The 27283-nt window shown below is 67.0% G+C and overlaps 1 protein-coding gene across 3 annotated transcripts; it reads left to right on the top strand.

Annotated features, from left to right (window-relative positions):
- The first annotated feature begins 1603 nt into the window (after nucleotides 1-1603).
- On the top strand, nucleotides 1604-27241 carry OGT (O-linked N-acetylglucosamine (GlcNAc) transferase). 3 transcript variants are annotated; one of them, XM_029067511.1, is made up of 22 exons: nucleotides 1604-1685; nucleotides 9537-9687; nucleotides 9893-10136; nucleotides 12624-12692; nucleotides 16179-16295; nucleotides 17427-17506; nucleotides 17936-18131; nucleotides 18597-18737; nucleotides 18821-18921; nucleotides 19020-19173; nucleotides 19915-20016; nucleotides 20104-20283; nucleotides 20759-20917; nucleotides 21330-21419; nucleotides 22089-22214; nucleotides 22365-22535; nucleotides 22635-22751; nucleotides 22853-23020; nucleotides 24162-24314; nucleotides 24742-24994; nucleotides 25092-25215; nucleotides 26772-26946. In XM_029067511.1, the coding sequence occupies exons 1-22, from the start codon at nucleotides 1649-1651 to the stop codon at nucleotides 26944-26946; spliced, it is 3108 nt and encodes a 1035-aa protein (XP_028923344.1). In that variant the 5' UTR covers nucleotides 1604-1648. The 3 variants fall into 3 exon arrangements, with proteins under 3 accessions (XP_028923344.1, XP_028923343.1, XP_028923346.1); XM_029067510.2 differs by having other exon boundaries at nucleotides 1649-1685; nucleotides 9507-9687; nucleotides 26772-27241; XM_029067513.2 differs by lacking the exons at nucleotides 1604-1685; nucleotides 9537-9687; nucleotides 9893-10136; nucleotides 12624-12692 and adding an exon at nucleotides 14392-14732.
- Nucleotides 27242-27283: the final 42 nt, after the last annotated feature.

The raw sequence follows: 27283 nt of genomic DNA on the forward strand, positions 1-27283 counted from the left end.
CATGGGGTTGCCCCACGTGAGGCTCACAGTTAATCCCCATTTTCCAGATGAGGGAACTGAGGCCCCGAGAAGTGAAGTGACCTGCCCACAGTCACCCAGCTGACCAGTGGTAGAGCAGGGATTCGAACCCGTGACCCCTGATTCCAAAGCCCAGGCTCTTTCCACTAAACCACGCTATATTTATTGGAGTGCCTACTCCGTGTAGAGCACTATACTAAGCGCTTGGAATGGACAGTTCGGCAACAGAGAGAGAGAGAGACCATCCCTGCCCGACGACGGGGTCACAGTCTAATGGGGGGAGACGGACAAGAGACCGGCTGAGTGACGTCGGTCAAGTCACGTGGCTTGTCGAGGCCTCAGTGACCCCATCTGGAAAGTGGGGATGGAGACTGGGAGCCCCACGTGGGACAACCCGATGACCTCGCATCTCCCCCAGCGCTTAGAACCGTGCCCGGCCCATACTAAGCGCCTAAAAAGCACCGACATTAGGATGAATGAATTAGCGTGGCTCAGTGGAAAGAGCCTGGGCTTCGGCGTCAGAGGTCACGAGTTCGACTCTCCCGGCGTGGCTCAGTGGAAAGAGCACGGGCTTGGGAGTCGGAGGTCATGAGTTCGAAACCCGGCCCTGGCACTTGTCGGCTGTGTGACCGTGGGCAAGTCACTGAACTTCTCTGTGCCTCAGTGACCTCATCTGTAAAGTGGAGATTAACCGTGAGCCTCACGTGGGACCACCCGATTACCCTGGATCTCCCCAGCGCTTAGAACAGTGCTCGGCACACAGTAAGCGCTTCACAAATACCAACATTATTATTATTATTATTAAGCGCTTCACAAATACCAACATCATCATCATCTCTGCCGCTCGTCGGCTGTGTGACTGTGGGCCAGTCACTTCACTTCTCTGGGCCTCAGTGACCTCATCTGTCAAATGGGGATTAACTGTGAGCCTCACGCGGGACCACCCGATGACCCCGGATCTCCCCCAGCGCTTAGGACAGTGCTCTGCGCGGACTAAGCGCTTCACAAATACCAACAGTATTAGGATGAACGAAGGCCCCACGGGACCCTCGCGCATGCGCGCCAGCGGGGAGGGAGCCCGAGCGGGGCCGCCGGAGGTCGTGACCTCCCATCCCGGCCCCGCCACCCATCATCCCCCGGGTGACCTTGGGCAAGTCACGTGGCTTCGGGGGGGGGGGGGCCTCATCGATCCCCTCCGGAAAATGGGGGTGGAGACCGTGACCCCCCACGGGGGACAACGGCCCCGCCCTCGTTTGCACCCCAGCGCTTAGCACAGGACCACAGGCGGCGCTGGAGACATAACCTCATTAGTAGGGGGGGCGCGCATGCGCGGGCGAGGGGGGGGTGTGTGGCTCGCGCGCATGCGCGGCCGCGCGAGCTGGGGAGCGGGTCGCGCGCATGCGCAGGGCGCCGTTGGCGGCGGAGGGATCCTGCGGCGCGGCCGGGGGGAGGGAAGGAAGTAGTTCCGGCGCCGGAGGAGGAGGAGGAGGAGGGAGGAGGGAGGAGGAGGAGTCGCCGCCGCCGCCATTTGGAGAGCGCGGGGCTCAGGGCCGGTCGCGGTGCCTGCCCCCCCCCTCCCCCCGCCCCTCCCCCAGTCCCCCCCAGCGGCCCGCGCGCCCCCGGACCCGCCATGGCCTCCTCCGTGGGAAACGTGGCCGACAGCACAGGTACGGGGCACGCCCCTCCTCCCTCCATCGCCCCCCCCCCAGGACCCCTCCCCCCCAGTTGGCTCCCATCCCAGGATCCCTTCCTTGCATCCCCCCTCCCCCCGGTCGCTCCCCGGGATTCCCCCCCCCAATTGTGTCCCCCCTCAGGTTCCCCTCCCCCCGTCGGGCTCCCCCTCCCCCCAGTCGCCCCCCAATTACCCCTCCCCCCCACATCGGGCCCCCCCCCAGCATCTCCTCCCCCCCCAGTTGTCCCCCACCCCAGGATCCCCCCATTAAGCCCCCCTCCCTCCCCATTGCCCCCCCATCGGGCCTCTCCTCCCCCCACTTGCCCCCCCCCCCAGGACCCCTTCCCCCCAACTGGGTCCCATCCCAGGACCCCCTTTTCCCCCATCAGCCCCCCTTTTCCCCCTCCCCCCCAATTGCCCCCCCCAGGACCCCCTCCCCCCAATCAGGCTTCTCCCCCCACCCTCGGACCCCTCCCCCATCAGGCTCCCCCGCCCCCCAGGACCCCCCTCTCTCTCCATGGCTTCTCCCCAATAATAATAATGATGTTGGTATTTATTAAGCGCTCCCTATGTGTCGAGCACCGTTCTAAGCGCCGGGGGAGACACGGGGGAATCAGGTGGTCCCACGTGGGGCTCACGGTCTTCGACCCCATTTTCCAGATGAGGGAACCGAGGCCCGGAGAAGCGAAGTGACTCGCCCACGGTCACCCAGCTGACGAGGGGCAGAGCCGGGATTCGAACTCATGAGCCCTGACTCCAAAGCCCGGGCTCTTTCCACTGCGCCACGCTGCTTCTCAATAGGCTCCCCCCATTACCCTCCCCCCATCAGACTCCCCCCCCGGGACCCCTCCCTCCCAGTATTGCCCCCCCAGGATTTCTCCCCCCAGTAGCCCCCCCAGGACCCCTTGGTTCCCCCCAATAGGCTCCCCCCCAGGACCCCCGCCCCCCCCAATTGGTTCCCCCCAATAGGCTCCCCCCCAGGACCCCCTCTCCCCCAGTAGCCCCCCCCCAGCAATTTCTCCCTCTCAGGACCCCTTGGTTCCCCTCAATAGGCTCCCCCCCCCAGGACCCCCTTCCCCCCCAGTAGCCCCCCCAGGATGTTCTCCCCCCCAGGACCCCCCCCAATTGATTCCCCCCCAATAGGCTCCCCCCCAAGACCCCCCCCCCCAATAGGCTCCCCCCAGGACCCCCTCCCCCCATCAGCCTCCCCTTCCCCCAGGATGTGTCGCGGGGGGCTGTTTCAGGTCGGGGCGGGATTTGGGGGGGATGGGGGGGGTCTTTCTTCCCCTCCCGAGCGGGAGCGTCCAGCCCCCCCCCCCCCCACGGTCAGTCCGTCCGTCCGTCCGTCCATCCACCGTCCATCCGCTTCTCCAGCCAAAAACCCTGCGCCGAGCGCCGGGGCCCGCAGACGCCCCGACCCCCTTCCCCGCCGTCGGCCCGCGTTGAGCGCCCGCTCGGGGCAGCGCGGCTCGGTGGAAGGAGCTCGGGGGTCCGAGGCGGCGGGTTCGACTCCCGGCCCTGCCGCCGGTCAGCTGGGGGACCGTGGGCGGGTCACTTGGCCGGGCCCCGGTGACCTCCTCCGTCAAACGGGGACGGAGACCGGGAGCCTCCCGCGGGACGGCCCGACGACCCCGGATCTCCCCCAGCGCCCAGCACGGTGCTCAGCACGTAGTAAGCGCTTAACAAGTAGCGTCATTACCCAGCGCCCCCGGGGACCTCCCGGTCGGAGACGAGGGGGAAGGGAAGCGACCGGCCCAAGGTCACGCCGCGGACCGGCGGGGGACCCGGGTCCCCGGCCCCTCTCTGCCCGGCGGCTCGGGGGAGGCCGGCCGGACCGTCCATTGAGCACCTCCGGCGGGCCGAACGCCGTGCCGGTGGGGATCGGCGCGCTTCGCCCAGTGCTCGGCGGAGGCGGGACGCCGTACTAAGCGTCGGGGAGAGTCCGGCGCCCGCCCGTCGGTTAGGATGCGACCCGCCGTACCAGACGCCGGGGGGGAGTCCGGTACGGTCCGACGGGAAGGCAGCCCGGGAGACGGAACGGAGAGGAGGCCTCGTGGTCGGGCGGCCCGCTCGACGAGGGCCCCGGGCGGAGGGAAGAGACGCGGCCCCCCCCCCGGCCCTCCGAGGAGCCGCCGGGGCGCCGTACTGAGCGCTTGGGAGAAGACGGGAGAGTCGGGAGCCGTGACCCCCGACGGGGAGTCTCCACGCCCCCCCGCCCCCGGGGGCCCGACCCCGAAATAAGTGACGGGGAAGCCACAGAATCGAAAGATGCGTCCGAAACGATAACGCTCATTGCGGCGGCGGAGCGCCTGTCGCGTGCCCGGGGGAGACGGGGGCGAATCCGCCCCGCCGGGTAGATCCGGGTTCATGGGCTCAGGCCGGGGGGCGCGCGGTCCCGGCCCCCCGCTTTCCGAGGGAGGGGAGCGACCGGCCCCAGGTCGCGCGGCGGGCGAGGGGAAGAGCCGGCATTAGAACCCGGGACCGCCCCCGACCCCCGGGCCTCGCTGCCCCTCGTCGGCCCGGGGACTGGTACCCCGCCCTCGGGCTCGTCCTTTCCCTGGGCCGTCCGGACCGGGCGCCCACTACGTGCAGAGCGCCGTCCGGCGTCGTGCGGTCCTCTCCCGAGCGCTCGGTACAGTCCTCCAGACCGTGAGCTCGTTGCGGGCGGTGACCGGGTCTCTCTAGTGGGGAAGGGTACCTTCCAGGCGCTCGGTACGGCGCTCTGCCCACGGGAAGCGCTCAATAAGTCCCGCTGAGTGAACGCTCTGCACGCGGGAGGCGCTCGGGCAGTACGATTGAAAGGCGGGGGCTGCAACCCCCTAGATCGTCAGCTCCTTGTGAGCGGAGAAGGTGCCTATTTACTGGTGTATCAGACTCTCCCAGGCGCCTAGTACAGTGCTCGGTAAATGCCACTGAAATACGGTAAGCGCTCGGTAAATACCGTTGAAAGGCCGGGACCGTGAGCTCGTCCTCGAGGTCGTCGGCTCATCGTGAGCAGAGAAGGTGTCTCTTCGCTGGCGTAGTAGACTCTCCCAAGCGCTTAGTACAGTGCTCAGTAAATGCCGTCGAAAGGCCGGGACTGTAAGTTGGTCCCCTGGGTTCTCGGCTCATTGTGAGCAGAGAATCTGTCTATTTTGTATTAGACTCTCCCAAGCGCCCAGCACAGCGCTCAATAAATACCTTTGAAAGACAGTAAATATAATAAGCGCCCAGTAAATACTACTGAAATACAGTAAATACAGTAAGCGCCCAATAAATACCGTTGAAAGGCCGGGACTGTAAGTTCGTCCCCTAGATTGTCTGCTCGTGAGCAGAGAGCGCTTCTATTTATTGTTGCGATTGGACCCTCCGAAGCGTTTAGTACAGTGCTCTGCACACAGGAAGCGCTCAGTAGAGAAGCAGCGTGGCTCAGTGGAAAGAGCCCGGGCTTGGGAGTCGGGGGTCATGAGTTCGAATGCCGCCTCCGCCACTTGTCAGCTGGGTGACTGCGGGCGAGTCACTTCACTTCTCTTTGCCTCAGTTCCCTCGTCCGTAAAATGGGGATGAAGACCGTGAACCCCACGTGGGACGACCTGATTCCCTTGCGTCCACTCCAGCGCTTAGAACGGTGCTTGGCACGTAGTAAGCGCTTAACGAATACCAACGTTATTATCAGATACCCTTGAAGGGCCGGGGCTGTCGTCAGCTCGATGGGGGCGGGGAATGTGTCCGTTTATCGTTGCCGTGGGCTCTCCCAAGCGCTTAGTACAGTGCCCTGCGCACGGTGAGCGCGCAGTAAATACCACTGAAAGGCTGGGACGGTCAGCTCGTCCTCTAGACCGCCAGCTCCTTGAGGGCAGGCAGTTTCGTTTATTGCGTGTGGGGCTCTCCCAAGCGCTTAGTACAGCGCTCCGCACGCGGTAAGCGCTCAATAAATACTACCGAGTGAAGGCCGACCCGCATATTAGGCGGTGGGGAGCGCGCAGGAGAGGAGCCAAGCCTCGACTACGCGGCGGCGGGGACTGTACTGAGCACCGGAGTAGGTAGAAGTCCCGGGGAGGCAGGGCGGCCTGATGGGTAGAGGCCGGGCCTGGGACTCGGAAGGGCCCGGGTTCGAATCCCGCCGCCCCCCCCCCCCCCCCCCCGCCGGGTGACCTCGGGCGGGTCACCTCCCTTGGCCGCTCGTCCCCCCCCGGGGGAAACGGGGGTGGAGGCCGGGAGCTCCACGTGGAACGTGGACCGCGTCCAACCGGATTCGGCTTGGATCGGGCCCAGAGCTCAGTACAGTGCCTGGCGCGCAGCGAGCGCCTAACGAATGCCATTTTTTCCCAAATTAAACAGCCCCGGGGCGAAGCACCGAACCGAGACCCGGGTGACGGTGCCCTTCCCAGCCTCCGGGTCTCCTCGGTTGACCTCGGCCTCCGCGGGGCCGGCGCCCGGAGGGGCGGCCGTCCGTGGGCGCCGGCGACCGAGCGCTTACCGCGTGCGGAGCGCTGTGCTGAGCGCCGGGGAGAGCCCCCCACCCCAGGGTGGCAGACGCCACCCCCTCCCGCCCACCCGGGGGGCCGGCCGTTCCGCGGGTGGGGGAGGCGGCCGGAGGCGGCTTGACCGTTGGGCACAGGCCTCCGGGCACCATCGTTAGGGCGCCTGCGGGTTGGCGGGCTCTGGGTTCTAATTCTGACTGGAATTAGGACCCCCCCCCAAGACCCTCCGGGAGTCATTTCCACCCCCCTCCCGGCCTTCCCCGTGGCTGCACGAGGAGACGTGTCCCTAAAGGTCGTCGCGCACAAAGAGCACGGCCCAGGGGGTAGAGCCCGGGCCTGGGAGTCAGAAGGTCCTGGGTTCTAATCCCGCCTCCGCCACTCGTCTGCCGGGTGACCTTGGGCCAGTCGCTTCACTTCTCTGGGCCTCAGTTCCCTCCTCCGTCGAATGGGGACGGAGACCCCGACCCCCACGCGGGACAGGGATCGGGTCCCGCCCCGTCGACCCGTATCCACCCCGGCGCTTAGTACGGTGCCTGGCACGTAATAAGCGCTTAACAGAAGCCGTGATTATCATGATCGCGTCTGCTGGCGGAGGCCTGCGGCGGAGGCGACCTGATTGACGTTGAACGTCTAATAAGGTTGCTGGGTTGTCGGGGGGTTTTTTTAAATGGTATTTAAGCGCTTACTACAACGTCCCCGTCGTCCTGCTGTCCTTGCCCCAGCGCTTGGCCCGGTGCTCTGCACCCGGTAGGCGCCTAATAAATACGAATGAACGACCCGTTGTCGGAGAAGCGGCGCGGCTCAGTGGCGAGAGCCCGGGCTCGGGAGTCGGAGGTCGTGGGTTCTCATCCCGGCTCCGCCGCCCGTCAGTCGGGTGACCTCGGTCGAGTCGCTTCGCTTCTCTGGGCCTCGGTGACCTCATCTGGAAAATGGGGATGAAGAGCGGGAGCCCCACCTCGTGCGGCCCCCCAGCGCTTGGAACAGTGCTTGGCACGTAGCAGGCGCCTAACAAATACCAACGTTATCATTTTTATTATCCCTTCTGGACCGTGAGCCCGTCGTCGGGCGGGGCTGGTCCCGATCTGGTGCCGAATCGCCCCCTCCCAGGCGCTTAGTACAGCGCTCCGCGCCCCGCGAGCGCCCGGTAAAGGACGACGGGACGGGCGTCCCTCAAGGCGCCTCTCTCCGAGGTCACGATCGAGACTCCCTCGCCAGGAGTCTTGAGTCTCGGGGGAGGAGAGTCTTTCTTTTAATTCTCATGATAATCGTGACGACTAGAAAAGGAAGTAGCGATTTTTTAATTAGGGTGCGTGGGGGAGGGGGTCGGGGTAGAGCCCCAGGGCGACGTTCCCGTGGACCGTGGACCGAGCCCAGCTCCGCCCCTTGTCGGCTGTGTGACTGTGGGCAAGTCACTTACCTGCTCCGGGCCTCAGTTCCCTCATCTGGGAAATGGGGATTGGCAGCGTGGCTCAGTGGGAAGAGCCCGGGCTTTGGAGTCAGAGGTTCATGGGTTCGAATCCCGGCTCGGCCGTTTGTCAGCTCTGTGACTTTGGGCAAGTCACTTGACTTCTCTTTGCCTCAGTGACCTCATCTGTCAAACGGGGGTTAAGACCGTGAGCCCCACGTGGGACGACCCGATTCCCCTGTGCCTCCCCCGGCGCTTAGAACAGTGCTCGGCACGTAGTAAGCGCTTAACAGATACCAACGTTATCGTTAACCCGATTCCCCTGGGTCTCCCCCGGCGCTTAGAACAGTGCTCGGCACGTAGTAAGCGCTTAGCAGATACCGACATCGCCAACATCATCCAGGGCCACCCTGGGCCAACCCACAGCCGGGTTCTCCGTGACTCGGTGGCGTGAAAAGTGCCGCCCGTGGAGGGTCTGGGGGGCCGGGGGCGCGCGCGTGCCCACCCGCCCGCCCACGCCCCCGTGCTTTGCTCCGCGGGGCGTCTGGCATGTAGCGCGGCTCGGTGGCAAGGAGCCCGGGCTTGGGAGTCAGAGGTCGCGGGTTCGAATCCCCGCTCCGCTGCTTGTCAGCTGGGTGACCCTCGCTTCTCCGGGCCTCGGTGACCTCATCTGTCAAATGGGGATGGAGACCGCGAGCCCCACGGGGGGCCACCCCACGACCTTGTATCTCCCCCAGCGCTTTAGAACAGTGCTTGGCGCATAGTATTCGTTCAGCGGTATTTAATGAGCGCTCACCCTGTGCAGAACACCGTACCGAGCGCTTGGAGCGGACAGTTCGGCAACAGATAGAGACCATCCCTACACCCGACGACGGGCTCATACGTAGCAGGCGCTTAACAGACGCCGACGTGCTTATCATCATTATGCCGGCGTTTAGAACAACGCTCGGCCCAGAGCGAGCGCTTAAATTTTTACCGGCGCTTAGAGCGGTGCTTTGCCCGTGGTAAGCGCTTAATAAACGCCATCATCTGATTATCGTCAGCGGAGGAGACCGTCGACTCCGAAGCCGGGCACCCCGCTCTCTTCCTTAATCCTCCCGACGCCCCCAGGCAAAAACGCGCCCCGACCCGAAATGGAGACCAACGGGTTTTTTGGTTGGGTGGCCCGTGTGCTTTGCGGTTTGTTTTTTTAATGCTATTTGTTCGGCGCTTCCCAAGTGCCGGGCTCCGTCCCGAGCCGGTCAGGTGGGACGCCGTCCCCGTCCCCCGTGGGGCTCACGGACCTCCTCCCCGTTTTCCAGGGGGGACAGACGCCCGGGAAAGTGACGGGGTATTTGTTCGGCGCTCCCTAAGTGCCGGGCTCTGGACTGAGCGCTCGGGGAGATCCGAAATGGTCAGGTTGGGCGCGGTCGCCGTCCCCCGTGGGGCTGGCGCTCTCCGTCCCCGTTTTCCGGAGGAGGGAACCGAGGCCCGGAGAAACGAGGGGGTATTTAAGCACGCGCCAAGTGCCCGGCGCCGTACTGGGCGCTGGGGGAGATCCAGGCCGGCGGGGCCGGACCCGCGTCCCCCGTGGGGCGACGGGGCCCGGCCCCCCGTTTTCCGGGGGAGGGAACCGAGGCCCGGAGCGGCCGAGGGGCTCGCCCAAGGTCGCCCGGCCGGCGAGGGGCGGCGGGGAGGGGAAGAATGCGGGGTCCCCGCCGGGGCGGGTGGCAGAAACGTGAGGAGAAGGCTCTCCCCGACGGCCCTCCGCCGCCGGAGAAGAGCCGGAGGGCGCGGAGCGACCCTCACCCGCGTGCCCGGGTCGCCCGCGCCCCTTGCGCCCCTTCGATTTTGCGTCTTTTTGATTTTTTTTCTCTCTCTCTCTCTCTCTCTTCTTTCTTTTCCCCTGCGGTTGGCACCTTCTAACTTTTTGTTTCCCCCTCCCCTAAATGTTTTGGCGCCCCTCCAGAACCAACGAAACGTATGCTTTCCTTCCAAGGGTTAGCTGAGTTGGCTCACCGGGAATATCAGGCGGGAGATTTTGAGGCGGCCGAGAGACACTGCATGCAACTGTGGCGGCAGGAGCCGGACAACACCGGCGTGCTCTTGCTCCTCTCGTCCATCCACTTCCAGTGTCGCAGGCTGGACAGGTAGGAGGGCCCGAGGCCGCCGCCGGCCACCCCGGGACGTCCGCGCGTCCCGGTCGGGGTCCGCGCCCGCCCTCCCGGCCCGGCGGCGGAGCGTCCTCCGGGCGAGGCCGGCGAGGGGCCCCGGGCCGGCGCGGCGGGGGGTGGGGCCGGTGCCCGGCCGGACCCCCGACAGCCCGCCTCTCCGCCCGCCCCCGCCCCCCGCCAGGTCGGCCCACTTCAGCACCCTGGCCATCAAGCAGAACCCGCTCCTGGCGGAAGCGTACTCCAACCTGGGCAACGTGTACAAGGAGCGCGGGCAGCTGCAGGAAGCCATCGAACACTACCGGCACGCGCTCCGCCTCAAGCCCGACTTCATCGACGGCTACATCAACCTGGCGGCCGCCTTGGTGGCGGCGGGCGACATGGAAGGCGCCGTGCAGGCCTACGTCTCCGCCCTCCAGTACAATCCCGTGAGTCCGCGCGGGGGCTCGGCGGGGAGGCCCTTCCCCACCCGGGGCGGCGGCGGGCGGGACCCGGCCGGTCCGAGGCCGGGGTGAGGACCCGGGACTCTCCCCGGGCGTTCGGTCGGGTGCTCCGCACGCCCCGCCCGTCCGCCGTCGGTGGATCCGTTAAGCCCTTGGCTCTTGGGAGGGTGCCGAGGGACTCGCGGGCACCGCCCCGAGCGCCCGGGGTGGGCGCCAGCTAAGGGGGTCGGCCCCCGGCCCGCGGGGGCCTCAGGGTCCGAGCGCCGCGCCGGACGCCGGGGTAGGTGGAAGGGGTCGGGTCGGACGCGGTCCCCGGCGCCCGCGGGGCCCCCCGGCTCCGTTGGCGGGAGGAGGGGGATCGGACCCCCCCGTTGCGCCGCCGAGGGAACGGAGGCCCGGAGAAGCCCCGCGATCCGTCCGAGGCCGGCGTTGGCCGCCCGGCCTCTTTCCGCCAAGCCCGCGCTGCCTCCTGGCACCCCTTTATTGAGCGCTCACCGTGTGCAGAGCACTGGACTAAGCGATTGGGAAGTGCAGTTCGGCAACGGAGCCGATCCCCGCCCAACGGCGGGCTCGTGATAAAAGCGTAGGATTGTGGTATCCGTTCAGCGCCCGCCGGGTGCCAGGTACTGTACCGAGCGCTGGGCCGGGGGAGGGGGGGGATCCAAGCAGGTGCATTCGTCCAGTCGCATTTATCGAGCGTGGTGAGCGCCGGGGAATACGAATCGGTGGGGTGGGACGCGGTCCCCGACCCCCGTGGGGGTCCCGGGCTCGATCCCCGTCTTCCAGGTGAGGGAAGCGAGGCCCGGAGGAGGGAGGTGACCCGGGCGAGGTGGCCCCGCAGACGAGGGGCGGAGCCGGGACGAGAACCCGGGGCCTTGGGCCGCCCGGGCTCTGTCCGCTCCACCCCGCCTGCCTCCCCTAGGAAGCGCTTAACGAGAAGGGGCTCCGGCTCGCGGCCGGTAGCGTCCCGTCGCCCGCCTGCTGCGGAGCCCCACGGAAGCGTCGATTCCTCCATTTAAAAAACGACGGTCTTTACGAAGGGCTCACGCTGTGCCGAGCACCGTTCTGAGCGCCGGGGTAGATACGAGGCCGTCGGGTCGCCCCGCGTGGGGCTCGGTCTTCATCCCCATTTTCCAGAGGAGGGAAGTGAGGCCCGGAGAAGCGGAGCGACCGGCCCGAGGGCACGCTGCTGATGGGGCGGGGCCGGGATTAGAACCCGGGTCCTCCGCCTCCCGAGCCCGGACGCAGTCACCGTCCGCCATGGGGCTTCCAGGTCTTTCCCGTGAGGCAGGAGGCCGAAGGGAGGGAGGATATCGTCCCGGGGGATCGTTCCGCCCTGCCTCGGCCGAGCCCAGTGCCTAGAACAGTGCCTGGCACCGAGTCGGGGCTTAACGGGCACCCCCGTCGTCGTTAAACGGGAGCCCGCCGGGCAGAGCTGGCGTCCCCTCGGCCGGATCCCTGGGCCCCGCTGCGCCCCCCCCCCCCCATTCCCTCAGCCCCGCCCGGAGAGCCGGGGGGTGGGTCCCGGGGGTGGACCCGACCCTTTGTTCATCAAACAATCAATCGGTGGTATTTATTGGGCGCCCGCTGGGACCGGGCGCTCGGGAGACGACGCTGCAACGGACTTTGCTTTGAGTCATATTGAGCGCCCGCCTCCGGTAACCGCGGTGTCCGTTAAGCGCTTAGTACGTGCCCGGCACCGGAGTAAACGTCGGGGTGGCTCTAAGAGAACGGGGTGGGATGCAGCCGCCGCCCCCCCGTGGGGCTCAAGGTCGTCTTTCCCCCTTTCCGGGCGAGGGAACCGGCCAGTGAAGTGGCTTGCCCAGCGGCGCGCGGCGACAGACGGGTGGCCGACCGGGGATTGGAACCCGCGACCTTCCGACTCCCGGGCCCGGGCTCTCCCCTTAGGGTGCGCGGGGCGCTGTACCGAGCGCTGGGGAGAGAACAACAGAGAAGCTGCGTGGCCCGGAGCCCGGGCTCGGGAGTCAGAGGGCGCGGGTTCTAATCCCCGCTCCGGGCAAGTCCGCTGACCCCCCCCCCCCGGGGCCTCGGCGACCTCATCCGTCGAACGGGGGTGAAGACGGGGAGCCCCACGTCTGTCCCCCTCGGCGCTTAGAACGGTGCCCGGCACGTAGCGGGCCGTCACCGCTGCAACCATTGGCGTTCCGCACGCGGCGGGAGCCCGGGGCGGGTCACTGGACTTCTCTGGGCCGCAGTGACCCCATCTGCAAAATGGGGACGAAGACTGGGAGCCCCACGGGGGAGGACCCGATGACCTCGCGTCCTCCCCAGCCCCGAGGACGGTGCTTGGCGCGCGTAGAAAGCGCTTAACGAATACCACCGCCGTCACTACTGTCCGGGAGCGAGAGGGATCCCCTCGGCCGGAGGTGGGGAAGGGGGAGCGTGGGGGCGGCCTTTTCGGGGGGCTGAACGCGTGGGCGATCCGGGGGGGGGGTCTCCTCTGCCCTGCAGGACTTGTACTGTGTGCGCAGCGACCTGGGCAACCTGCTCAAAGCCCTGGGCCGGCTAGAGGAGGCCAAGGTAGGTGTCCGCCGCCTCGCGCGCGCCGTCCCGCCGAGCCGATGCCCGGCCCCCTCCCTCCCCCCGGGGCCGGGACCGGGGCCGGGGGCCGGTGGACGCCCCCGCCCCAACCCCCCGGTCCCCCCGGGGCCCAGGACGCGGCGGCGCCGGCGGCGGCGGCCGGCCGCCGAAGCTGCTCTTCTAGAGTTCGGTCGCGGCTTGTAAGTGGAGAAGACCGGCGCCCAAACGTTGCCCCCCGTGGTAGTGGCCTTGACCAGCTTCCGGCTCGTGACCCCCTCCCCGCCCCCTTCCCCCCCGTCCGTCCGTCCCCCCACCCCGTGGAAGAAAGGCTGGAAATTTGGTCCTAAATTCACAATTGGATTCGTGCCCCCCACCCCGTTCCTTCCCTCTCGACCCTCCCCGTCCTCCCCTCCGACCCCGTCCCTCCCCCCCCGAAAAAGACTTCCCGTTCCTCCCCGTCGCTCCCTCCTTCCCTCCCCGCAACCTCCTCCCCTCCCCCCCCCCCCGAAAAAAAAGAGGAAAAAAGAAATTCAATTAACCACCCCCCCACCCCACCACCACCCCCGCCAAATTTTCTCTCCGCATTGATTTTGGAACCGAAGGGGCGAAGCTGGTTTGTTTGGGAAAATGGGCTGATCGAAAGAAAAGTTGCCCGAGTGGAAAGGTGGCTTCTAGCAGCGTCTCCGTCGGCCCGGAAGGTCCCCCCCCCGGGGGGGTCCTTCCGGAGGGACCAGTGTCGGGGCGCGCCCCCCACCCCCCGCCCCCCCCCCCAGAACCGCCCTTTGTTACAAGCCACCTTAACGCCGGGGCGTCCGTCCGCCCGCCCGCCCGCCCGTCCGCCCGCCGGGGCGAGGAGCGGGGCGAGGGGCCGGGGGGTGGGGGCCGCCCGGAGACCCCCGCCCGCCCGCCCGCCCTCCGCTCCGAGCCCCACGCGCCTGCTTCCCCGCGTGGAGTGCACGCCCAGCGTAGCTGTCTGGTTGACCGCCCGGACCCCCCACCCACCCCCCCAAAGACGCGCCGCCGTCCTGGCCGGAGGCGAATGGCGAATTGGTCACGTCCGGGCCGGTGGGGACCCCTCTCCTCCCCCCCTGCCCTCCCGCCCCCCCTAAAAGAGAACGATTTAAAGCCAAAAAAAAAAATTTAAAAATCCGTGTTTTCCTCCCGCCGCCCCCCCCCCCCGACCAAGCGGACAGCTAACACGAGTTGCACTTCACGGCAGCTTTAGAGGGCCGGCGTAGGCCGAGACGTCCGTCCGTCCGTCCGTTCCCCCCCCCCCGCGCCTGCCTCTCTGGGTTGTTGCTGACCTCTTTGTTTCAGAGCTCTGGAGACCTCCTAGTTTGAAACCCCGCCTCTCTGTCTCTCGCGAGAACCGCAGCCAGCGACCAGATCTCTCTGTCTCTCTCTCTCTCTCCGTCTCTCTCTGTCTCTCCGTCTCTCTCTGTCTCCGTCCCCCCCAACCCACCCCCCCGGACCCACGATCCGTCCACGCAACGTCTTTCTTTTGCCATCAGTGCATTTGAGAAGTCAAGCCAGCCCCGCCCCGCGGGCAGACCGAAGCCTGACCAGGCCGCCTTGGCGGGCGGCTCAGAGCCTTTCTTCCAGCCCAGAGCGGACCCCCGCCCCCTTCCCCGCGACCCCCTCCCCGCCCCCCCCCCCCCCCCCCCCGTATGTCAAAATCCTCCCTTTTCGAACCCCTCCCCTCCCCTCCCCTTCTGCATGACTCCCGTGTTCCGGACCGAACCCGTCCCCGTCCCCGTCCCCCGGTGTCCACAATCCAGAGAAGTTTCCGTTGCTTTGTTGAACTTGGACTAATGATCTTGTTTTATTTTCTCTCTTGTTTTTTGGTTTTGTTTTGTTTTTTTTTTCTCCCCCCACCCCTTGACACTGTATTGAGAAGGTTTCAGGTGGGTGAAACCTCCTAATCCACATGCGTAAAGGGCCAGGCCTGGATCTAGGGCAGACACACGCCTCCTCCTCCTCCTCCTCCTCCTCCTCCTCCTCCTCCAAGGAAGGCGACGCAAAGTCACATGAGAAAATATGGTAACGGGTTTGTAACTGCCACAGCCAAACAATTTGCCTCCATGCTTGTCTTCTGTCTCGTGGCTTCAGAAAACAGCTTCAGATGATACATCTTCTCCCCCCTCCCCTTTTTTTCCTTTGGTTTTTTTTTTTGGTTTTTTTTTTTGGTTTTTGAAAGAAAAATCTAGCTCTAGATCTAAATCTACCTGTGTACGAGCCAGTACCGTAAGAGAACGTTCGATGCCAAAGCCACGGTTCTTTCGGAGAAAGTCGATGAGAGCCATTTTTTTAATTTTCCTTTCTTTTTTTTTCGTTTCGAAATTTTAAAAAAAAGCCAAACAACCGAGCGGAAAGCCTAATTGGAGATTTTGATTTGACTCGAGCGAGAGCTTCTAACGCTCCCTGTTTTTTTTCCGGGGGGGGGTGGTTCGGGTTTTTTTTCTCCCCCCCCGTATGGTTATGAGGATTATGGTTATTTTTTTTTACGATTATTATGATTTTTTTCCTCCCCCCTCCCTCCCCGGCCCCCCGACCTTTACCCTCCTTGGTTTGGATTGCAGCGATCCGCCCTTCTGGTGACGCGCCGTGACCCTGCAGCAGCGCAGAGGCCGCGCAGGCGTTTCCCCCCCCCCCGCGCCCGCCCCGCGCAGCGCGTGCGAGCGAGCCCCTCCCCCCACCCGCCCCCCCCCTTGGCGGACGGTCGACCGGATCCCGCGCCCCCGTCCGGCCAACCCCCCCCCCCCACCGCCACCCCCCGCCCCGGGGTGCGCGTCCCGTCTCCTCCCGCCCCTCGCCCCGGGCCCTCCCCCGGGGGTCTCCGGAGCGAGCCCGGCCGGCGGCGGGGGGGCGGATCCGCTCGGCCGTCTGCCGCGCCCCGGGGGGGACGGCGGCGCGGCGCGAGCGGCACAGCGCCAGCGGCTAGGAGGCGCCGGCGACGCGGGCGCACGCATTACAGGGACCGTCCCCCGGGGCCCCGGCCCGGCCCGCGCGAGGTTTCGGGAGCGCCGGTCTTCCCCGCCGCCGCCCTCTCCCTCCCCCCGGGTGTGTCCCCCTGCCCGTCCCCTCCCGCCCCTCCCGTCCCGCCCCGGTCCGGGGAGGGCGGCGGCACGGAGCCCGGGGGGGCTCGGGGGGGTCTCGGGGGGCCGGCGGCGGAACTGAGCGCGGGGGCCCGGGCCCCGGGTGCGGTCGGCGCCAGCGCAGGAGAGGCCGGCTGAGGCAGCGCATTTAGTCAGGGCGCAAGCGAGCCTGTGCTGCAGGGTCACTTTTGGCCGGTCGGAGGAGGGCCGCTGACACCCCCTTTTTCTTCCTCCCCGCTCCCCGTCCCCCCCCCCGTCAAATTTTTCCCTCTCCCCCTCCGCCCCTCTCTCCGTGTCTCTCTCTCTCTCTCTCTCTCTCTCTCTCTCTCCGTCTCTGGGCCTCTCTCTGTCTCTCTGTGCCCCCGCCTCTCCCGTCGCTCCCCCCTCCAAGGCGTGTTACCTGAAAGCCATCGAGACCCAGCCGAACTTCGCCGTCGCCTGGAGCAACCTCGGCTGCGTCTTCAACGCCCAAGGGGAGATCTGGCTGGCCATCCATCACTTTGAAAAGGTGGGCGCCGGGCGGGGGTCGGGGGAGACGGGGGGGGACGGACCCCGGGCCTCAGGAGACGCCGCTCGGCCACCGGCCTTTAGACGGCACGGCCCCGAGGACGGTGCGTCTGGCCCGGCCCAGGGTCCCACCTGGTTGACGGCGAACACGAGGGCTGCTCTCTGCCACCCTTTCTCCTTTTCCCTCTCTCTCTTTTCATCCGTCTCTCTTCCTCTCTCTTTTTCCCCTTCTCTCTCCCTCTCCTTTCCTCCCCGTCTCTTCTTCTTCTCCTTTTCCTTCTCTCCCTATCTTCTTTTCCCCCCTCACTCCTTTTCCCTCTCTCCCCCCCTCCCTCTTTCTCCCTCTCTCCTTCCCCTCCTTTCATCCCTCTCCCCCTTCATCTGTCCCTCCTTTTCCCTCTCCTCTCCTTTTCCCTCTCTCTTCTTCTCGTCTTTTCCCTCTCCTTCTCTCCTATTCCCTCTCCTCTCTCCCTCACTCTCCTCTCTTTTCCCTCACTCCTTTTCCACCTCATTCCTTTCCCCCCCATTCCTTTTTCCCCTCACTCCTTTTTTTCTCTCTCGCCCTCTCTCCCGTCTCCTTCGTCCCCGTCTCTCCTTTCCCCTCTCTCTTCCTCTCTCCTTTTCCTTCTCTCCCTCTCTCTTCCTCACTCCTTTTCCCTCTCACTCCTTTTCCCTCTCTTCCCTTCTCTCCCTCCCTTTCGTCCCTCTCTCTCCTTTTCCCTGTCTCTCTCCATCTCTTTCATCCCCCCTCTCTCCCTCTCTCCTTTCCCCCTCTCTCCTTTTCCTTCTCTCCCTCTCTGTCCCTCTCTCCGTTTCCCCCTCACTCCTTTTCCCTCTCTCCCTCCTTCCCCTCCCCTCCTTTCATCCCTCTCCCTTCATTCCTCCCTCCTTTTCCCTCTCCTTTTCCCTCTCTCTCCATTCTTTTCCCTCTCTCTCCTTTTCCCTCTCCTTTCATCCCCCCTCTCTCCTTTCATCCCTCTCTCTCCCCCCCTTCCCCTTTCCGGGGGAAGGTCAGGGCCCACCTCAGCGCCCGCCCGGGGATCGAGCCTCTTGGTCGAGGGGGTTAAGGACGGGAGCGGGGGAGAGGGGGCTTGCAGCCCGGGCCCCGACTGACGGGTTCCTCGTCTTTCAGGCTGTGACCCTTGATCCTAATTTCCTGGACGCCTATATCAACCTGGGCAACGTCCTGAAGGAGGCCCGAATCTTTGACAGGTGAGATGAGGCGGGAGACCGAACGTTTCTGTAGAACAACGATGCGGATGGCAGAGTGGAGTCCGCGGACTGGAGCGGGGGGAGAGAGGAGGCGGGGGGGTCCGCGAGGAGGCTGATCCGGCAGTCGAGGCGGGAGAGGAGAAGGGGTCGGATCAGCCCGGTGGCCGTTCGGATGGAGAGGAGAGGGCCGATCTGAGCGATGCCGTGAAGGGGGGACGGATGGGATTCAGTGATGGGTCGAACCTGTGGGTTGAGAGAGAGAGGAGTCGAGGAGAAGCGCACAGGCCGCGGGCGCCGGGAGTCGGGAAGGACGGCGGTGCCGTCTACGGTGACGGGAGAGTCGTGGTGGCGTTCGGGTGGGGAAGGTGCCGTGTCGCATTTTGGGCGCGTCGCCCCCGCCCTCACCCACCCCCGGGCCTTGCGTCGCAGAGCCGTGGCGGCCTACCTGCGGGCCCTGAGCCTGAGCCCCAACCACGCCGTGGTCCACGGCAACCTGGCCTGCGTCTACTACGAGCAAGGCCTCATCGACCTGGCCATCGACACGTACCGGCGAGCCATCGAGCTGCAGCCCCACTTCCCGGACGCTTACTGCAACCTGGCCAACGCCCTCAAGGAGAAGGGCAGCGTAAGCTGGGGGTCCCCCTCCCCTCCCCCCGCCCCCTTCTCCGGAGGTGGGCTTGCCCACGGGGGCCGGGGCCGGCCCCGGCCCCGGGGAAGGAAGCTCACAGGGAGGGGGAGCGCGGCTGTGAATGGGAGAGCGGGAGTGAGAGTGAGATGTGAGAGACCGTGTGAGAAAGCGAGGGTGCCTTGGGATGTAACGGTAATAATAATAAACGGTCCCTGTTAGGCGCTCACCGTGTGCCAAGCACAGATCTGAGCACGGGGTGAATGAGGTGGGATAGAGTCCCCGTCCCCCGTGGGGCTCACGGTCCCAGGGTGGTCCTGGAGCGGGAGGACCAGAAGGCGTAGAGTGGTCCACGCGGGCCGAGGGGCTCGGGCCCCGGGTTGCGGGGGGAGCTTAGCCCTTCCCGTCGCCCTCTGACCCTCCGAGACGGAAGCGGTCCCCGAGCGGTTTCCGTCTTCCCTCCAGGTGGCGGAAGCGGAAGACTGTTACAACACGGCCCTGCGCCTGTGCCCCACGCACGCCGACTCCCTCAACAACCTGGCCAACATCAAGCGGGAGCAGGGGAACATCGAGGAGGCCGTGCGCCTCTACCGCAAGGCGCTCGAGGTAGGCCCGGGGGCCGAGACCGGGCCCGGGCCGGGGGCGGGGCGGGAGGCCGGAAGGCTGAGCGCCCCGGGCTTCCTCCCTAGGTGTTCCCGGAGTTTGCCGCCGCCCACTCCAACCTGGCCAGCGTCCTGCAGCAGCAGGGCAAGCTGCAGGAAGCCCTGATGCATTACAAGGAGGCCATCCGGTACGTAGCCCGCCGGGGGCGGCCGCGGGGCCGGGCCGGGGGGGGCGGCGGGCGCTGACGGCCGGCGGGGGCCCGGGGCCTCTCTCCCCCCCCCCCAGCATCAGCCCCACGTTCGCCGACGCCTACTCCAACATGGGGAACACGCTGAAGGAGATGCAGGACGTCCAGGGGGCCCTGCAGTGTTACACGCGCGCCATCCAGATCAACCCGGCCTTCGCCGACGCCCACAGCAACCTGGCCTCCATCCACAAGGTAGCCGGCCGAGGGACCTCGCCCGCCCCCCCCCCGCGGCGCGGACCGGTGGGTGGGGCCCGGGGGGCGGGAGGACCCGGGTTCTGACGGCCGCTCGTCCGCTGGGCGACCCGGGGCCGGTCCCTTCGCTGCTCCGGGCCTCAGTGGACCTCCTCTGGGCGGGGACCCGATTGGCCTGGGTCTTCGCCGGCGCTTAGGACCGACCCCTGACAGGTAGTAAGCGCTTAACGAAATACCGTGGTCATCCCGGCTCTGCCGCCCGGCTGCCGGGTGACCTTAGGCCGGTCCCTTCCCGTCTCTGGGCCTCGGTTCCCTCCTCCGGAAGACGAGGATGAAGAGTGTGAGCCCCGGGTGGGCCGGGGACCGGGTCCGATCGGCCGGGATCCGCCCCAGCGCTCAGAACGGCGCTGGCCACATAGGAGGCGCCCAGCGGATGCCATCGTCACCCCGATGCCTGCGGGGTGACCTTGGACGAGTCACCTCCCTGGGCCTCGGCGACCCCATCTGTCCAATGGGGACGAAGCCACCTGGGACCCAGGGACTGTCCCCAACCCCATTAACCTGCATCTCCCCCAAACGCTCAGAACGGTGCTCGATACGGAGGAAGCGCTGAAGAGTCAGCGCTTCCCACGGGGCTCGGCACGTCGTAAGCGCTTAACCGGTCCCGCGGCTAGAATTCAGTGGCGCGGTCCTCGTCGTCGAGTGCCCGAGTTCCCGCCGTAACGATCCCACCCCGCGCAGGACTCGGGCAACATCCCGGAAGCCATCGCGTCCTACCGCACGGCGCTGAAACTGAAACCGGACTTCCCCGACGCCTACTGCAACCTGGCCCACTGCCTGCAGGTGAGCCCGGGGGGCCGGCCGGGACCCCGAGCCTCGGCCCGGGGTGGGGGTCCTCTCGGTGACGCCCTCCCTCTCGCCCTCCCCCAGATCGTCTGCGACTGGACGGACTACGACGAGCGGATGAAGAAGCTGGTGAGCATCGTGGCCGACCAGCTGGAGAAGAACCGCCTGCCGTCGGTCCACCCCCACCACAGCATGCTCTACCCGCTCTCCCACGGCTTCCGCAAGGCCATCGCCGAGCGCCACGGCAACCTCTGCCTGGACAAGGTGAGGGGCCGGCGGGGGGAGGAGGCCCCTCCGGTCCCGTCGGAGCGAAACCGCCCCGTTGTCGCGCCCGCGATACCGCCCGGGCCGTGGGGAGAGTCGGCCGCTCAGCGGGTCGCCTTTGCCCAGCGCTCACTGCGTGCGGAGCACTGGACCGAGCGCTGGGGAGAGAACGGCGGAAGAGCAGGGTGGACAGAGTTGGCCTCCGGGGCCGGGGAGGAGACGGGGATTTTCCCACGCGGTTCCCCCCCGATCCCCTTACTCCCTTCTTCCTCCCCGGCCAGCTGTGGAGGCCGGGCCTCGGAACGAGGCCGGCGGGGTAGGGAGGAACGGGCGACGCGGGAGTCACCTCACATCTGAGGGGATCGTCGGTCGGGGGACGTCCGTCTGGCCGCCCCCCGCGGGGTCAGCGGGGACCTCTGGCTCGGTCTCCTGGAAGCGTGCTCACTCTCTGTCTCTGCGTCTCCCTCCCTCCCAGATCAACGTCCTCCACAAGCCGCCCTACGAGCACCCGAAGGACCTGAAGGTCAGCGAAGGCCGGCTGCGGGTGGGCTACGTGAGCTCCGACTTCGGCAACCACCCGACGTCTCACCTGATGCAGTCGATCCCGGGCATGCACAACTCGGACAAGTTCGAGGTGAGGCGGGGGACCGTCCCCGGAGCGGGGACCCGGCTCGGGCGGCCCCGCCTCCGTGTCCTCTCCGCCCCATGACGATCGTTGGTTCAGTCGTATCTATTGAGCGCCTACTCTGTGTGCAGAGCACAGGGAAAGTGCACTTGAGCGGTAAAGAGAGATGAGAAGAACGGTATCTGTCAAGCGCTCGCTCGCTCGGAACCCGCGTCCTCCGACCCCCGCGCCCGGGCTCCACCCTCGGAGCCACGCCGCGCCCCGTCGGTCGATAACAGGTCGTCCCCGGCCTCTCCACTGTCAGCCGGCGGCGAGCAGGGGAGGGGGGGTCTGTCCCTCGTCCTCTCTCACGCGCCCGGTCCGGCGGCCCGCGCGCGGTCAGCGCTCAGCGGGTCCGGCTGACCGGCTTCTCTCCCCTCAGGTGTTCTGCTACGCCCTCAGCCCGGACGACGGCACCAACTTCCGGGTGAAGGTGATGGCGGAGGCGAACCACTTCGTCGACCTCTCCCAGGTGAGCGCCAACCCCTCTCCCCCCAAGCCTCCGCCCGCCGGGCGTCCTTCCGGGCGCCGCCGGGGGACCCCGGCTCCCGCTTTCAGTGTCGAGCCCCTCGGGGCGCGGGACGTGGTCCCGTGGTGAGACCCCCCTCCCCCCCCCGCCACAGAGAAGCAGCCTGGCGTCGTGGGTAGAGCCCGGGCCCGGGAGTCAGGAGGAGCTGGTTCTCCTCCCGGCTCCGCCCCTTGTCTGCTGGGTGACCCTGGGCCAGTCACTTCACCTCTCCGGGCCTCACTCAGAGCTCATCCGCCAAATGGGGATCGTGAGCCCCGCGTGGGACGGGGACGGTGTCTACCCCGATAGGCCCGGATCCACGACAGCTCTTAGAACGGTGCCTGGCCCGTAGTAAGCGCTTACAAACCACCACGACTATTTATTTATCTATTATTAAAGATATTTAAAAAAGCGGGAGGTGGTGGAGAAGGGGGCGGCCAAGCCGCCGACGGGGTTTCTGAGCGGGGCCGGGAGTGATGCCACGATCATAATTCTGATCGGGCCGGCGGGAGGGCGGGTACCTGGGTACCTCACGCCCGGGGGAGTGACTCGGCCGAGCCCACCCGGCCGGCGCGGGGCGGGGCCGGGGCCCCGTCTCCCTGCGCCATCTCCACCCCTCCCCGGCGTCTCCAGATCCCGTGTAACGGCAAGGCGGCCGACCGCATCCACCAGGACGGCATCCACATCCTCGTCAACATGAACGGCTACACCAAGGGCGCCCGCAACGAGCTGTTCGCCCTCAGGCCGGCCCCCATCCAGGTAGGCGCCCAGGCGGTCCGGCGATGGGTCGCCCGCTCGGATCAGGCCGGCGTTCGGTCCTCCGCCCGGAGGGAGCGCGGGCCCCCCCGGGAGACCCCCCGCGCCCGGCCGGAGCCCGCGCCTGACGGGCCCTCCGGCCGCGACTCGCAGGCGATGTGGCTGGGCTACCCGGGCACCAGCGGGGCGCTCTTCATGGACTACATCATCACGGACCAGGAGACCTCGCCCGCCGAGGTGGCGGAGCAGTACTCGGAGAAGCTGGCCTACATGCCCAGCACCTTCTTCATCGGGGACCACGCCAACATGTTTCCTCACCTGAAGGTAGGCGGGGGCCTCCCGAGGCCGCCGGGGGGCCGGGAGGGGTCCCCGTCGGGTGGCGCCCCACCGATCCCGGAATCCCCCCCGCCCCCCCCCCCCCAGAAAAAGGCCGTCATCGACTTCAAATCCAACGGGCACATCTACGACAACCGCATCGTCCTCAACGGCATCGACCTGAAGGCGTTTCTCGACAGCCTGCCCGACGTCAAGATCGTCAAGGTGCGTGCCCGGGGGCGGGCGGCCGGCCGGGCGGGCGGGGGCGGGGGGCCGGGGGCGGCCCTGACCCCGGCCGGCTCTCTCCCGCCCCTTCCCCCGGCCAGATGAAGTGCCCGGACGGCGGGGACAACGGCGACGGCGGGCCGGCCCTCAGCATGCCCGTCATCCCCATGAACACCATCGCGGAAGCCGTCATCGAGATGATCAACCGGGGCCAGATCCAGATCACCATCAACGGCTTCAGCATCAGCAACGGCCTGGCCACCACCCAGGTGGGACCCGGACCCCTCCCACCCTCCTCTTTGCCTCTGCCCCCCTCTCCGTCTCTCCTTCTTTCTCTCTTGGCCCGTCTCTGTCGCTCTCCTTCTGTCTCTCTTCTCTCTCCCTCTCTGCCCCCTCTGTCTCTCCCTCTCCCTCTTTCTCCCCTCCTCTGTCTCTCCCCCTCTCTTTCTGCCCCCTCTGTCTCTCCCTTTCTCCCCTCCTCTGTCTCTCCCTCTCTCTTTCGGCCCCCTCTCTCTCTCCCTCTGTCTCTCCCTCTTTCTCTCTCTCTTTCTTTCTCTGCCCTCCTCTCTCTCTCTGCCCCCCTCTCTCTCTCCCTCCCCCCCTCTTTCCCTCTCTCTTTCTGCCCCCTCTGTCTCTCCCTCTTTCTCCCCTCCTCTGTCTCTCCCTCTCTCTTTCTACCCCCTCTGTCTCTCCCTCTCTCCACCTCCGTCTTCGGGCAAGTCACGTCACTTCTCTAGGCCACATTTACCTCACCTGTAAAATGGGGATTAGGACGGTGAGCCCCATGTGGGACGGGGACTGTGTCCAACCTGATTAACTTGAATCTGCCCTAGTGGTTTGAACAGCTCCTGGCACATAGTAAGCGCTTAATAAGTACCATTGTTATCATTCCCCCCTCTCTGCCCCTTTGTCTTCCTCTATCTCTGCCCACCTCTGTATCCCCCCCCCCCCCCCCCCCCCCCCCTCGGCCCCTGCCTCTGATCTTGGCCTCGGTTGGAAGCCCCTCTTGACTTGCCGAACGAACCACGGCGATGTGGCGAGTCAAGAGGCCGTCCGGCCAATGGCGAGGGCCAGCGGCGACCTCCTTCCCCCCTCCGCCGCTGCCCCAGGACCCCAGTTGTGCGAGACCCTCTGCTATGGGGAGATGGGGCCAAAGACCCATAAGCCCACCACCCCTCGGGGAGCAGGGAAGGCCGGAGACGCGGTCACGGGCCGGCCCCCTCCGTCCGTCCGCGAGGGCGACGAGGCGGCCGGAGACCGCGGGCCCTCCGACGCCCGACCCGGGGTCGCTTCGGACCCTCCGGCGCGGGGAGGGGGAAGAGGAGGGCGGCCCCCGGCCCGGCCTGACGGAGGCCCGGTCTCTGTGTCTGCGTGTGCGTCCGTCCGTCCCTCCCTCCGCCGGCCCCCCAGATCAACAACAAGGCGGCCACCGGCGAAGAGGTCCCCCGCACGGTCATCGTCACCACGCGCTCGCAGTACGGCCTGCCGGAGGACGCCATCGTCTACTGCAACTTCAACCAGCTGTACAAGATCGACCCGTCCACCCTGCAGATGTGGGCCAACGTGAGTGCCCGGCCGGGGGGGCGGGCGAGGGGCCGCCCTCGCCGCGGCCGCGAAGGCGGGCGGCGGACGTCAAGCGGGGAGGGAGGCCCCGGCCTGGGAGTCTGATCCCGGCTCCGCCCCGGTCCGCGGTGTCCCTTCCCTTCTCCGGGCCTCGGTTCCCTCCTCCGTAAAACGGGGATGGAGACCGTGAGCCCCGCGTGGGGCGGGGGCCGGGTCCGCCCCGATCTCCTCGCGTCCACCCCCGGCGCCCGGTGGGGCGCCCGGCACGGAGCGAGCGCTCACCGGCTACCACCGTTAGGGATCACGGTCGGGTGGATGAGCGCCGCTCTTAACGGCGATGGTCGGATAGCCGTCGGACCCCCCCCGGGCCTCCGCCGTTAGCGTCGTCGCGCTCGTCGATCCCGGCCTTCCCGTCTCTCCCGGGCAGATCCTGAAGCGCGTGCCGAACAGCGTGCTGTGGCTGCTCCGCTTCCCGGCGGTGGGCGAGCCCAACATCCAGCAGTACGCCCAGAACATGGGCCTGCCCCAGTCGCGCATCGTCTTCTCCCCGGTCGCGCCCAAGGAGGAGCACGTGCGCCGCGGCCAGCTGGCCGACGTCTGCCTCGACACGCCGCTCTGCAACGGCCACACCACCGGCATGGACGTCCTCTGGGCCGGGACCCCCATGGTCACCATGCCAGGTGGGCCCCGCCCCCGGGGACGGGGGTGGGGGGCGGCCGCGGGGGGCGGCCGGGGCCGGGGGGTGACCGTCGGGGGTCCGGTCCGCTCTGTCGGCAGGGGAGACCCTGGCGTCCCGCGTGGCCGCCTCGCAGCTGACGTGCCTGGGCTGCCTGGAGCTCATCGCCAAGAGCCGGCAGGAGTACGAGGACATCGCCGTCAAGCTGGGGACCGACCTGGACTAGTGAGTTTCCCCCCCGCCCCCGCCGCGCCCCCCGCGTCCCTTCGTCCGGGCGCAGAGCGCTGGGGCCGAGCGCCCGGGAGGGGACGACGCGACGGTGAGACGGTCGCACCCCCTGCCCGCGACGAGCTCGCAGCCCCGAGGGGCGGACGGGCCTGCAGAGAGATAACGTAGTCAGCGGCATCAATTAACGAGAATGATAATAATAAGAATGTTGGTATTTGTGAAGCGCTTACTAGGCGCAGAGCGCTGTTCTAAGCGCCGGGGGAGATCCGGGGTCATCAGGATGTCCCACGTGAGGCTCACGGTTAATCCCCGTTTTACAGATGAGGTCACTGAGGCCCAGAGAAGTGAAGTGACTCGCCCACGGTCGCCCAGCTGACGAGTGGCAACAGAGAAGCAGCGTGGCTCAGTGGAAAGAGCACGGGCTTGGGAGTCAGAGGTCAAGAGTTCGAATCCAGGCTCTGCCACTGGTCCGCTGGGTGACTGTGGGCGAGTCCCTTCACTTCTCTGTGCCTCAGTGACCTCATCTGTAAAATGGGGGCTAAGACCGTGAGCCTCACGTGGGACGACCCGACGACCCTGTATCTCCCCCAGCGCTTAGAACAGTGCTCGGCACATAGTAAGCGCTTAACAAGTACCAACGTTGTTATCAAGTGGCAGAGCTGGGAGTCGAACCCATGACCTCTGACTCCCAAGCCCGGGCTCTTTCCGCCGAGCCACGCCGCTTCCTACTTAATAACAAGAACAATGCCGGTATCCGTCAAGCGCTTACTATGTGCCAAGCACTGTTCTAAGCGCCGGGGGAGATACGAGGTAATCAGGTTGTGCCACGTGAGGCTCACGGCCTCGATCCCCATTTTACAGATGAGGGAACTGAGGCACCGAGAGGTGGCGACCCGCCCCAAGTCAGAGCCGCCAGGTGGCGGGGCCCGGGATTGGAACCCGTGACCCGCCTCCTAAGCCCGGGCTCTTTGCACTGAGCCACGCCGCTTGTGTGCAGAGCGCTGAACTGAGCACTCGGGAGAGGACGGCCGAACAATAAACGAGGCGCGTCCCCGGCCCGCCGCCGGCTCGCGGTCTAGGCGGGGGGACGGACGTGAATAGAAATGCACGGTCCTATCTACCGAGCGCTCCCTGCGTGCCGAGCCGCGGACCGAGCGCTTGGGAGAGGACGACGCGACCCTGACCGGGCCCGTTCCCCGCCCTCACTCATTCAGTAGTATCTGTCGAGCGCTCGCTCCGTGCGGAGCGCCGGACCGAGCGCTTGGAACGGACAGATCGGCAACGGGTTAGAGACGGTCCCGGCCCTTCGACGGGCTCACGGTCCGATCGGGGGAGACGGACGGACGGAGACGGTCTAGAGGGGGAGGGCGGACCTTGACCGAAAGGAACCGGTCCTACTTAGGGAGCGCTTCCAGGGGGCGGAGCACCGTCCTGAGCGCCGGGGAGAGGAGAGGGCGAGGGCGGAGAGGGGGGCGAGGAGCCGACGGCCTAGGGGAGGTGGTGGGCGTCCCGCCCGACCCCCCCGGTGGGCCCGTCGGTCCGTCCCCCCGCAGCCTGAAGCTGATCCGGAGCAAAGTGTGGAAGCAGCGACTGTCCAGCCCCCTGTTCAACACGAAGCAGTACACGGCCGAGCTGGAACGCCTCTACCTGCAGATGTGGGAGCACTACGCCTCGGGGAACAAGCCGGACCACATGATCAAGCCCCCCGAGACCACCGAGTCGGCCTGAGGGCCCCGGCCGGCCACCCCCACCCCTCCCCACCCCAGCGCGCGGACGGGGCGAACTCCAGGAACGCGCGCGCCCCCGCCGCCCCGGGAGCGCGCGCGCCTGCGTACGCGCGTGTACGCGTCTGCTTGTGTGTGAGCCGCCATCCCCCCTCCCTCCCGCCCCCGCCCGCGAATCCGTCTTTTTCTACCCGCGTCCGGGGAGCGGCGGAAGCTTTTAGAGTCTCGATTGGAGGTACCGCCCCGGGGCGGGCGGGGGGAACCGGGACCGCCCTCCGCCCCCCGGCCCCGGCGGCGCCGTCCGGGCCGGCCGCTCCCCCTCCCCGCCGCCCGCCGCGGCG

The sequence above is a fragment of the Ornithorhynchus anatinus genome, chromosome 6 (assembly GCF_004115215.2).
Source record: "Ornithorhynchus anatinus isolate Pmale09 chromosome 6, mOrnAna1.pri.v4, whole genome shotgun sequence".
Lineage (NCBI taxonomy): Eukaryota > Metazoa > Chordata > Mammalia > Monotremata > Ornithorhynchidae > Ornithorhynchus > Ornithorhynchus anatinus.

What these genes read in the sequence shown, in the direction of transcription:
- OGT (XM_029067510.2), top strand. Translation starts at nt 1,649, where the DNA reads ATGGCCTCCTCCGTGGGAAACGTGGCCGACAGCACAG. An exon ending in CCGACGTCAAGATCGTCAAG is followed by an intron (nt 22,752 to 22,852) that starts GTGCGTGCCCGG and finishes TCCCCCGGCCAG; the next exon opens with ATGAAGTGCCCGGACGGCGG. An exon ending in CCCTGCAGATGTGGGCCAAC is followed by an intron (nt 24,315 to 24,741) that starts GTGAGTGCCCGG and finishes TCTCCCGGGCAG; the next exon opens with ATCCTGAAGCGCGTGCCGAA.